Genomic DNA, 11,172 nt, shown 5'->3' on the forward strand with positions numbered 1-11,172 from the left:
AAACAGTAGCTGTAGCAGGAAGTTATGCTGTGCAGCCACTGTTAACTACTGCTATAGAGCAGCAAAGAACTCTGGTAAATAATGTAACATTAGCCATTAGCAAAATGCCAGCAATTTGCCAATATGTTACACTGGAAAGTCTCACCAGTAAAAAGGCAACGTATACAGTATGCAAGGCTTTAATTTTGACGTGTGGCACTGGTGTTAGGACACTTAGTGTAGGAAGTGTTATTTATCTTTTCATGAATGACAGTCAGATTAGATAATTAATTAAAAATGGTAGACCAAAAGCAGCAGATGTCAATTCACACGATGCGACCTATTTCCAGGATAGACAGATTCCCTGATGCTGAAACACTTAAGGTCACAATAATACTATCTTTCCAGTGACATGGCACACATGGACACAGTCCAGTCATGGCTTGCAATCTTTCATGTCTTGCATGATGTACATACATGATTAATAGGGGATGCCACCTAGTAACACCAACATCATCTTTTTGTTTTGCTTCACCATGTTTACAGTTGTGTGTGGAAGAGAAATCCGTACCTCTACAACATACAGAAATAATCATAGTCATCAAGCTAGGTGAGAGAAGGCTAAAAAATACTGACCAGCTAGTCTTTTTGTCAAGAGGTCGCAAAGCATCCTAGATTCTGTGTCGGTTCTCTGCCACAGTGATACTCAGAATAAAACGTGCAACGATCTCGTCTGATGCTTATTTTTGTTCGTAACCCTCAATGTCTTTCAGGTCAGGCCATTATCAAGCTGATGCTGTGTTCTCTAATAGCTACATTAGACAGAGTTTAACAGGTTGCAGCTGCATTAGACAATAACAGATGATCAGAGGGAATCAAAATATAAAACCTATCAGACCTGGGCCCTCTCTAGTCTTTAAAGGTGCTATATGTAAGTTTTTGCTAGTACTCTTGGTGTCAACTCTTGTTTTGCTTCTATTTCTATCACTTCTTATCTTCTACTAAGGTTTATCTAAACTGACCTGCTAGCCCTGGTCCATGCCGTTACTTTGCGATAGTGTGTCACTTCAGTCTGCCCTCAGTTCAGCATGAGAGGATGAAGAAGTAGCGCTGCCCAGAAGCCACATTCTAACCTCTTGTTCAATGCAATGATGGCTGAAGCTCTTGGCAAGCAACCATTACCACCACCACCACCACCTGTTCCCAGCAGGAAACCACAATCAGTGGCAGAGAAGACTTAGATATAGAACCTTTAATAATTATGTGATATATGATAACCAAGTAAATCTTATTATAAGATACTTATTATAATTACATAATTTCTCCTATGCAATATTTGCTCTTTATAAATCTTTATATCTTTGTTGTATTTTCCTGTTCTGTTCCCTTTTTTAATCACATTGTACCTCAATTATTTTACAAGTCTACAGTAATTAAAAGATAATTGAAATGTAATTACACATTAATTTGAGGTGTGTAAACTATTGTGTAACAAAAACCCTTCATCACCAATCGGCCTGTACGGGGATGAAGAGGATACATTAACATTTCCTCTACGACAAAGGTTGCATTTTATCTTCAACTGCTGCTCATCGATCTCAAGGAGTGTTTAATGTAGGAGGAGGTGAACATTGGCTTCTTTTCTTCCTTTCTCTCTTCTCTTTTGATTGAGGCACTTTCATCTCTCACCAACTGAACATGAATCCAAAGGGACACTGGGACTGAGGCCAAAGAAGACTGCCCTGTGGTCAAACCACAGGCAAAACCCAGGAGACCTCGGAATGTGGTCCTCCCTTATTTCTACAGTCTGTCCAACATCCTTTTATGTGCTGGATGAAAAAGCGAAATATTGGAAGAAAAATGGATTTCTTAAAAAAACAAAACAAACAAAAACAAACTGGGGAAAAATAACAGGAGCAGCTTAGTAAACATAATTTTTCTCCACTTCAGTATGACTGCCCAGGTCCCTGTGAGGTTGGACCAGGAGCCCCCGAGTTTGTGGAAAGGGCAATTTAAATAGATCAGACAACAGCAGACCACTACAACATTTGAAACCAGCCACTCCACTAGCGCTGAGCCAGCTCTGTTCTGGAGCAATCTGGAGCAAATCACAGTGGCACCAAATGCAAGTGTAGGATGCCTGCTGCAGAGAGAAGATAAAAGTCTGTGTGCTGGGTCCTCTGGGTCCGCCGGCTTCCATCCCACTAGCACGATTGCCTACTGATGTATGACATGCAAAGTGTGAACTTGAAATAAGACAGCCACTGACGGCCCATCTGCATCTTCTTTAGCCGATGAGCTCAGGCCAGAGAGGATCCTCTTCACAGACACACCACACACACTGTGCCAAGGAGGTTGTGCACATGCAATGAGTGTGGTAAAGGCAAGGAAATGTAAAAGCTTGAGTATCAACAGGCACATGTGTACAGCACATCGATGGACGTCTACAGGCACTCAGAGTGAAAGGGGAGAAAAACTGTAGTGAATATCAGACAGAGTGTGGGGACAGAGAGAAGAAGCTGGATGAAATATTAATGGGTATGAAATATTAACATCATTCTTCTATTGAACTCTCAAGTTTTGGGAATGCTGTGTTTTTGCAGCAGCATGTTTATTACTTTCAACTGGGAGGATTCCTGAAGAGCCGTCAGAAGGCTGTCAAGTGATCGGTCAAGTCTTACCTCATACACACATCCACTTTTCACTCTCTTCAGGATGCTTCTGATGAAACATACAGTGTGTTGAGTTGAAGGCGGAGAAGCTGTTTTGGACTGATGTGCTGTGTAATTATAGTCTGACAGCCAGAGGCTTGTAGATGGATCCCATGTAGGACAGGTACTTGTGGAGTGCTTGCATACATCATGGTACAGTTATTACAACCATACAATCCTACATGTAATCCTAAAGACGCACGTACACCCAACCGTACTGATAAGCAGATACAAAAGACCTACACGTACTACCAAACAACTACACACCAACAACCAAGGATAGTGAAAGCTCTTTCTTCTCCCTACACGCGCACACACACACGCAACTCCTCTCCACACACGTGCCATGCTCCATATCATGCAATGTGAAGATCCAGTGAGATTTAGAGTTGATGACAGGCTTAAAAACATGCAATTATTTGCTCTTCTTAATCTTAATCACTTCTTGATAAGTGGTGGTCTCAGTGCGTCAAGTGGAAGGGAAACATGTATCTCAGTATGAGCGGGAGGTATCGAGTCCTTTTGATAATAGCAGATTGGAACTGAGGTTTTCTGAGGTTTGTTTTTATAAACAACACTCCGAAAGCCAAAGCTCAATGTACAATATAAAATTAAGAAAGGCAGCAAATCCTCACATTTGAGAGGATATAACTAGTTAAAGTTTCAACTACATTGACTGATGGATTAATTGACAAATTGATTCCTCACTACCAAAGTTACAGCTTTGAATCTCTTCTAGACATTTGAACTCTGTCCCAAAGTGCAGTAAGTCGACTTGAAATGCCCCAAGAACCAAGTGAAACATCTGCCCGGAAAAGTGCAATTTTGAAACTGTCACCATCAGAATAACAACACCTGATGTATCTTCTGTGGACTTTAATCGTCAGATTATCATGGTTGCCATGCCAGAGCGACAGATGCCCCCCTCTTCTTTACTGGAGGCTGTCAGGTACCACGATGCCCTCTGGCAATAATTGCACCTGACAAATGAGCCTTGACAAAGGAATGGAGGGTGTTCAACCTCTTACTGATCTGACAGAGCGACTTAATTGAAACTATCAATCAGAGCCACTATCCTCTATCTTTGCTTTTCTGACTTTCACTCGTTCCTGCATAATCCATTTCTCCTCCTCACAGCTGAAAGAATTTATCTCCTCTCTGTCAGTCTCCCTGCCTCTCATGCTCACTTGCACATGCATATGAAGACCTATGTATGTGCACAAAATCAATACAAAAAAATATTGCTTTTCTCTGCAGGCTCTCCATCCTCATCATTCCCCCTACAGCACGTAAACACATTACTTGATCATTACATTGTGACAGAGCTAATTAATACATCATCCCAGCATTTTCTGCTGTCTTTCTTTCAACAGTCTGCCTATCTAACTCTGCAGCAGGTTGTGTGTTTAGTGCAGTGGCATCTAAAGTCCCTGAGCAAAAGCGTAGTAGCAGCTTTTGTCCAAATCACTACAGCCCCACACGGGATGTCACAGTCACTGGCAGGGAAGAGAGTATAGAGTCAGAACAAAAGGAAATACCTCCCCTCGCTGGAGAGGAAAGGGTTAAGCCTATTACAGAAGACCAATCAGGACTGGGGGAGCACTGCAAACCTCCGCAGTAAGAGAGAGAGGGAGAGAGAGGGAACGAGGGAGTGAGGGAGAGAGAAGAGAGCAGAGCAGGAGATATAGAGATACCAGGAGTGTAATGGTTTGCACTCCTATTCAGACACTTAGACAGGGAGGGAGCACAACAGAGAGTTGGTGAGATGAGGAGTATTCACACACCAGTCCACATGGATGGATAAAAGAAAAACAGGGGGGACAACGGGAGAAAAAGAAGAATCCCACCAACATCCCTGTCAGAACTAATCTCTGTGGACTTGTTTTTCTCTGTCTGGGACTCAGGAAGGAAAGAACATCTGTCAGTAGTGTGACCCTTGAATGTTCATGAATATTCAATCCTAATTCTTGGATTACTGCTGAAAGGAGCAGAAGATAAACCAGCAATTTGTATATGTCGACCTAGATCGTTGCAGACGTGGATGGAGAGGGGACAGCGTGGTGTATGGACCAGCCCCGGAGCATCTGTGTTTACCCTGCATGGTGAGCTTTGCTGTGTTTTGATGGGGCACTCTACTTATGGGTATGATTTACAGCACTTAGCTGAGTAGAGCATATGTGACAGCAGAAAACTCAATGCTAAATATCTGTGTCACAACAAACCAAATGCACATGATTTAAAACCAACAGTATAATTTCCTGAAAATCTTCAGCTATAAATTTTGTTGAAAGACTTTAATTTAGAAATATGATTCTGGTTAAAGTGAAACCTATATGAGCTACTCATTAAAAGGCATTCAGTCTAAAATTTGTAATTCCAAGTAGTTGTTACTGTAAACATCACATCCTAAAAGGCTTTTGCTAATTTGTTTATGCATGAGGATGGCTATTTATTCCCATACTGTGAGCGCATCCGTTTGTGTTTTTTTTATTTGTGTGCTACACACACATATAATCCAAAGTGTCAGGCTCTTATGATACGAGAAACTTCATATTCAATTGTGCACTTTCAAACTGTGCATCTACAACATGCATGATCGTCTCTCTTGCCTGGTGCTCCTTGCTCATTTCTGCTGACATTGTGGCATAGTAAAGTATCGCATCCATCACTGAGACAACCTTGAACAGTGACCGACATGTTCCTCTGAAGAGATTACATGGATCACATATAGTGACATACGACGAGGCTTACATGTCTTTATGACAAGTTCCCCAAGGAATCACACTGCGCTACAGCTCTGAGCAAGTCTGCCCTATCATGAAAATTGTATGACCGTTTCAGCACCACTGTGGCTGCACAAATGGCAAACAATAATTTACACTAAGCTTTTTCCTGTGGTAATTTATACTATAAACAACAAGAACAGCAAAACACTACTATGATTAATATTCCATCTGAAAATGGGAAGCTGAGATGTAAAATACCACTTGCTTTTTCTACAAGCCCTGTATTGGTGCTACTGTTATGTTAATGCGTTAGCTAAGATGTTAAGTGCATCAGGCGATGCACAGGAACATGATAAGATATCAGAGGCTTGTTGCTATGCTAATAAGAGTTTCCTTGTCGCCTCTCTACTGAGGATATGTTTATTTTAACTAACGCATCCCCCACACTTCCCTCTCTTACTCCTCCTACTCTTTCTCTCCTTATCGCTCTCTCTCTATCATCCATTACTCTCTCTCTCTTTAGGTCACTGTGAGAGAAAGATGTGAAACTGAAGGACAGACAGATGATGCTATGTGCACTACTTCCTAAAGTCCAAGTATTGACTGGGATCTTTTTGCAAACCTACAAGGCAGGCTCTCTGCCTGATGAACTCACTTCCACTACCTCATGAAGATGACCTTCTCCCCAATTGCTGATTCAACCTCCTTTCTCAACACATATAAATTAGAGTGACCACAAATGTCACAGTGATCACGCATGTCATGGTGATTGGACACATATGCACTCTAATAATCTGCTCCACTCGCGCCATCTCCAGTGATTGAGGGTTCAGCATGTCAAGGGTCAAACTGGAGGCCTGTGCTCGATTTACAAGTCAATGGCGGCTGGAGCCGGCCGTACAGAGACTGATGAGAATGGTGGAGAGTGAAGGCCTGTTCCATTAGTGATCCCAGGAGAGACATGGGCCTGGACGCTGCCCGGACGCACTGACCTCTCCTGGACCGATTCTGGACATTACTATGCTGTACACTGGAGAATCTGCATGGTTGTCTGACAAACTCTTGGAGTACAAGCTAATGGATATAACTATTTTTCTATATTGACACATCTGACTACTTCTCACTGAGGACAAAAAAAGCAAAAAGCAAGGATTTGGATCGTACTATGAGCAGTACATTCCAGCCCTCTGCAGAGGAAAGAGCCTGTATTTCTTTGTGTTCTTGGTTGGCTGTGTTTCTCCTGCCTGGGAATATCATGAGATTATAAACAGGAGGTGGCTCCGACATCTTATCCCTGTTCCACTCATCCATCAGTGCTCCCACCATCACCAAAGCAAACGGACCGGAGATCTGAGAAAAGGCCCATAGAGGACATTAGCCCATATTCTCAGACATCCACTGGGCGCAGGTGGCTGATTCCTTAGCTGCCTTACCATTGTGGTCAGGAAGAAAACGCTGGCAGCCCACAGACAGTCTTTGGTGAGACAGGTGCTTTTCTGGCTGTCAGCCTCTCTGGGAGGGGCAACTAGTGATAGGAAAAGCCTCGCTGGGGGGCTCTGCTGGAGCAGAAACACTTTTCCAGGGGCTATGTTTGGATGTGATGCTTGTCTCTGTGGATCTAACATGGACTCTATGGCCTGATTACACAGCCCTGGTATTCAGATAGTGCTGGAGGGAAGGGTAAATATTGCAAAAACATTTTTTTCTATAATGCCATTAAGATTTGATTCATTTCTCTAGGGTGGGAGGGGTCCAGTGCATGTGTATTACATTTTTCTCTTCCAACATTAATTACAGTCCCAATTACCAAGTGTTTTTTTTTTTGTTTTTTTTTGGTGATCTCATTAGTCCTTCTATTATTTGAGTCTTGTCTGAACAAACATCCTGTATTTTAAAGTGCTTCTCTGAGAGTTGGAGGCCTGCTGGTGATGAGATAAACATGGAGTTCTGGCAGAATATTCTTGTCAGTCATAAACCACTTCCAGTTGCTTTCACTTGGCAATGTCTAAAATGCTGTCAGAAATTATGGGTTCACTTAGCTTTGTGTAATATTAATCCAGTTTGAATGGTGCTAAAATCTACTTCCTTCATTGTTGCCTTCCTCCTCCCCTTTTCATGACCTCTGGTCTATATTCATTATGTAAACTGTAAAGGCCCAAACATTATTACTATCTCAGCTTGAATGTGTTCAATAGAGGCTCAAAAGTACTCTAAGCCACAAGTAAGCTGCTACAAAGCCAAAACATACCAAGCCATTAGGACTACGTGTTTGTTCGAAGGGTCTCTGTTATATGATGTGACCCTGCTTTGGATGCAACTGTCTGATCAAGGATGGTGATAAGGAAAGTAGAGGCTGATCGAGGTGAGATAGCTGCTAGTTAGTCATGCCAGGTGCATAGTGAGACAATCTGGAGGGTATGAAAGGAAAAAAGTTCAAGCACTATTACAGTTTTTCTACTCTCAGCATTCCTCGTTTGAACTCAAAAGGCTTCCTTATTATTTGATAACTGGCAGCATTGCGTCTGACAAGATTTCTCAAATGTCTGTTAATTATAGTTTTCTAGAGATGCACGGACAGAGAAACTCTTCATTTTCCTCTTCATAAATTCTCTCTCTCTTCTCCCTACATGCAGGATAATGCATATCCTTCCCTACCTGGAACAAGAAGCCACCATGAGCAACGTCACAGTCACCGATAACACTGAACCTGTCAGCCGTACCATGAGTCCGGCAACCCCCAGCCCGTATCCCTACCCTGTCAGTTTTCAGGTCTCCCTGACTGGCTTCCTCATGCTGGAAATCCTCCTGGGCCTGAGCTCAAACCTCACTGTGCTTGCTCTCTACTGTATGAAGTCGAACCTCATTAGTTCTGTCAGTAACATAGTCACAATGAACCTCCATGTGTTGGATGTGCTGGTTTGTGTGTGCTGTATCCCGCTCACCATTGTGGTGGTGCTGCTGTCCCTGGAGGGCGACACTGCCCTCGTCTGCTGCTTCCATGAGGCCTGCGTCTCCTTCGCTAGTGTTGCCACTGCTGCTAATGTGCTTGCCATCACCCTCGATCGCTACGACATCTCAGTCAAACCAGCCAACCGGGTGCTGACCATGGGCCGTGCCCTGGCCCTGCTGGCTGCCATTTGGGTGCTATCCTTTGCTAGTTTCCTCGTACCCTTTATTGAGGTGGGCTTCTTCGCCAAGGGCCATGCTGAGCTGAACCAGACAGTGGTGGAGAATGTGGTTCACACTAACCAGTACTACACAGAACTTGGGCTCTATTATCATTTGCTTGCTCAGATTCCTATTTTCTTCTTCACTGCCGTTGTCATGCTCATCACCTACTCAAAGATCCTGCAAGCACTCAATATTCGCATTGGCACACGTTTCCACGCTTCACAGAAGAAGAAGGCTCGCAGGAAAAAGCGTCCATCCATGACAGCCATGACAACGCAGCAAGAGGCAACAGATGGATCCCAGAGCAGTGGCAGCCGCAACCCCACGCTGGGCATGCGTACCTCTGTCTCTGTAATCATTGCCTTGCGCAGGGCTGTTAAACGCCACAGAGAGAGGCGAGAGCGCCAGAAAAGAGTTTTCAGGATGTCCCTCCTTATTGTGTCTACATTCCTTCTGTGCTGGACACCCATCACGGTACTCAACACAGTCATCCTGAGTGTGGGCCCCAGTGACCTAATGGTCAAGTTGAGACTGGGCTTTCTGGTCATGGCTTATGGGACCACTATCTTTCACCCTCTACTCTACGCTTTCACTAGGCAGAAGTTCCAGAAAGTCTTGAAAAGCAAGATGAAGAAGAGAGTGGTGTCCATTATTGAGGCAGATCCTACACCTAATAATGCCATCATCCACAACTCCTGGATCGACCCCAAGAGAAACAAAAAGGTGACATTTGAGGACAAAGACACCCGACAGAAATGTCTGTCTTCTGAGGATGTGGAGTGAAGCAACTCATTATCTTTACAGTATACGGTCAATAAAAGCAGCTAAAACTGACATCAGGTCATGATGAAAAAGGGAAAATATTAATCCAAAGCAGTAATGTAAGTAATTTGTGTAATAGAATGTACAAAAACAAGAGGTGGATAATTTATTACTATTTATTGAGAATAAAAGTAGGTTTCATAGATATACCATATACTGTACTGTAGATATTGCATGGCTTTTTGTAACAGTAACAACATAAAGTACATTGTGTACATACATGATACATGTACAGCATAGGGTAAACAAGGTATATAAATAGAGAGAGAGAAGTAGGAATTGTTATGTATATGTATATTTATAATAAATTTTGTGTTCACTCACCTAACGCTGCCAAAAGCTTCCTATTCTCCCCCCAAGTAAAGTGTTTGTGATTCTGTAACAGCTGTGAGATTACTCCCATTCATCACCACCATGCCACTTGCTCCGACACCAGACCCTGCAGTCCTCTGTGACCACTGACCTTATTGCCTGGGAGCCCTCGGAGGCAAGGCCCTCGAGTTGAGACTGTAGGTATGGGGATACAATAAAGGCGGACAGGTGCAACATGGAGAGATAGGACTGGAAAGGAAGTAGTGAAATAGTGTATGTTATGTTCCTACAGCAGAAAAGCTATGGGGGTACTGTTCACAATCATTGCTTTCAGAGTTGAAGAACACTCGCATTCCTGAAACACAACAGAACGCCATGGTTCCCATCATCTCATTTGACATAAACCAGATGTAATCAAAACCTAGTCTGTTTCATAACAGCCACCACTTTGAGCCAAATGGAAAATCTACAGTTGCCTTATTTTGGTATGATGAATTGAGCGTGACTTTATGGTGGGACAGGATATGTGACAGGGAAAGCACATATTAGACACAATGAAAAAATTGGAACAAATATTTTGTTTTAATTCCTAAAGTGGATAGAATCCTCTGATGATACGTTCTCAGAAAGAAATGATTAAATCAAACTAAAGGAAAATGTTTAAACTGGTTGTACTATCAAATTGTTTGTTTTTAATAACACTAGCCCAACGTCAATGCTCTCCAAATAAGCACATCCATAACTGCAATAACAGCCTACTGCGAAAATATTGAAGCTTAATAAAAGATTCTGTTCACAACACACAATAATAGACAATGAAGTTCTTCTTATCTGCCTGTGTATGTCTACCAATAGTGCGTGTCTTCTTTTGTTTGTCAAGGAATAAGGCAGTGAATCTGTATTTCCCAAGTTGCTGCTGCTGCTGTTAGATTATAATGCAGCCAACCTTGTATTTTTGGCTCAACTTGTATCTGAGTTTGGCCTAAATAATTAGGAATAATTTATTCATACAGCTGCAGAAGAATTTCACTAGTAAGAATCTACAAAAAAAAAAGAAAAAAACAACTGTCAGCTTATTACAGTCAGTCTGCACTCTCTAACACTGAATCTAGATGCACAGTTACATTATCTATTAGCATATGAAGCCAGGCTCAGCTAGCCCAGTGGCTCACTTCATAACAATCCCCAGGTCAAGGATTACATTCAGTCTAAGATGTGGATATATGCAGTCTGTTCACATGCATGCATAAAGGTACACACACACACACAAATGTGTGCGTACACTGTACTCCTCAGTATATCTCAGTAATGAGCTTATTATGCCTTTGCTGTCACAGGTACAGTAGAAAATTGAAGAGCCCTTTAGATCCTGAGAGCAGAGGGCTGTTGGCTACCAGAGCGGTTACACAAACCCGATCGGACGCTTCTCTGGCTGTCAGTGTGTGGTTTGT

At 42.6% G+C, this 11,172-nt stretch overlaps 1 protein-coding gene across 1 annotated transcript; it reads left to right on the plus strand.

The window, feature by feature from the left end:
* The first annotated feature begins 4,320 nt into the window (after positions 1 to 4,320).
* LOC111661643 (G protein-coupled receptor 22-like) lies at positions 4,321 to 10,537 on the plus strand. The gene is made up of 4 exons (XM_023415279.2): positions 4,321 to 4,610; positions 4,716 to 4,792; positions 5,940 to 7,096; positions 8,050 to 10,537. The coding sequence occupies exon 4, from the start codon at positions 8,054 to 8,056 to the stop codon at positions 9,368 to 9,370; it is 1,317 nt and encodes a 438-aa protein (XP_023271047.1). The 5' UTR covers positions 4,321 to 4,610; positions 4,716 to 4,792; positions 5,940 to 7,096; positions 8,050 to 8,053; the 3' UTR covers positions 9,371 to 10,537.
* The last annotated feature ends 635 nt before the right edge of the window (positions 10,538 to 11,172 follow it).

This window comes from Seriola lalandi, unplaced genomic scaffold (assembly GCF_002814215.2).
Source record: "Seriola lalandi dorsalis isolate HSWRI2012SDOR001 ecotype SW California unplaced genomic scaffold, Sedor1 jcf7180002054548, whole genome shotgun sequence".
Lineage (NCBI taxonomy): Eukaryota > Metazoa > Chordata > Actinopteri > Carangiformes > Carangidae > Seriola > Seriola lalandi.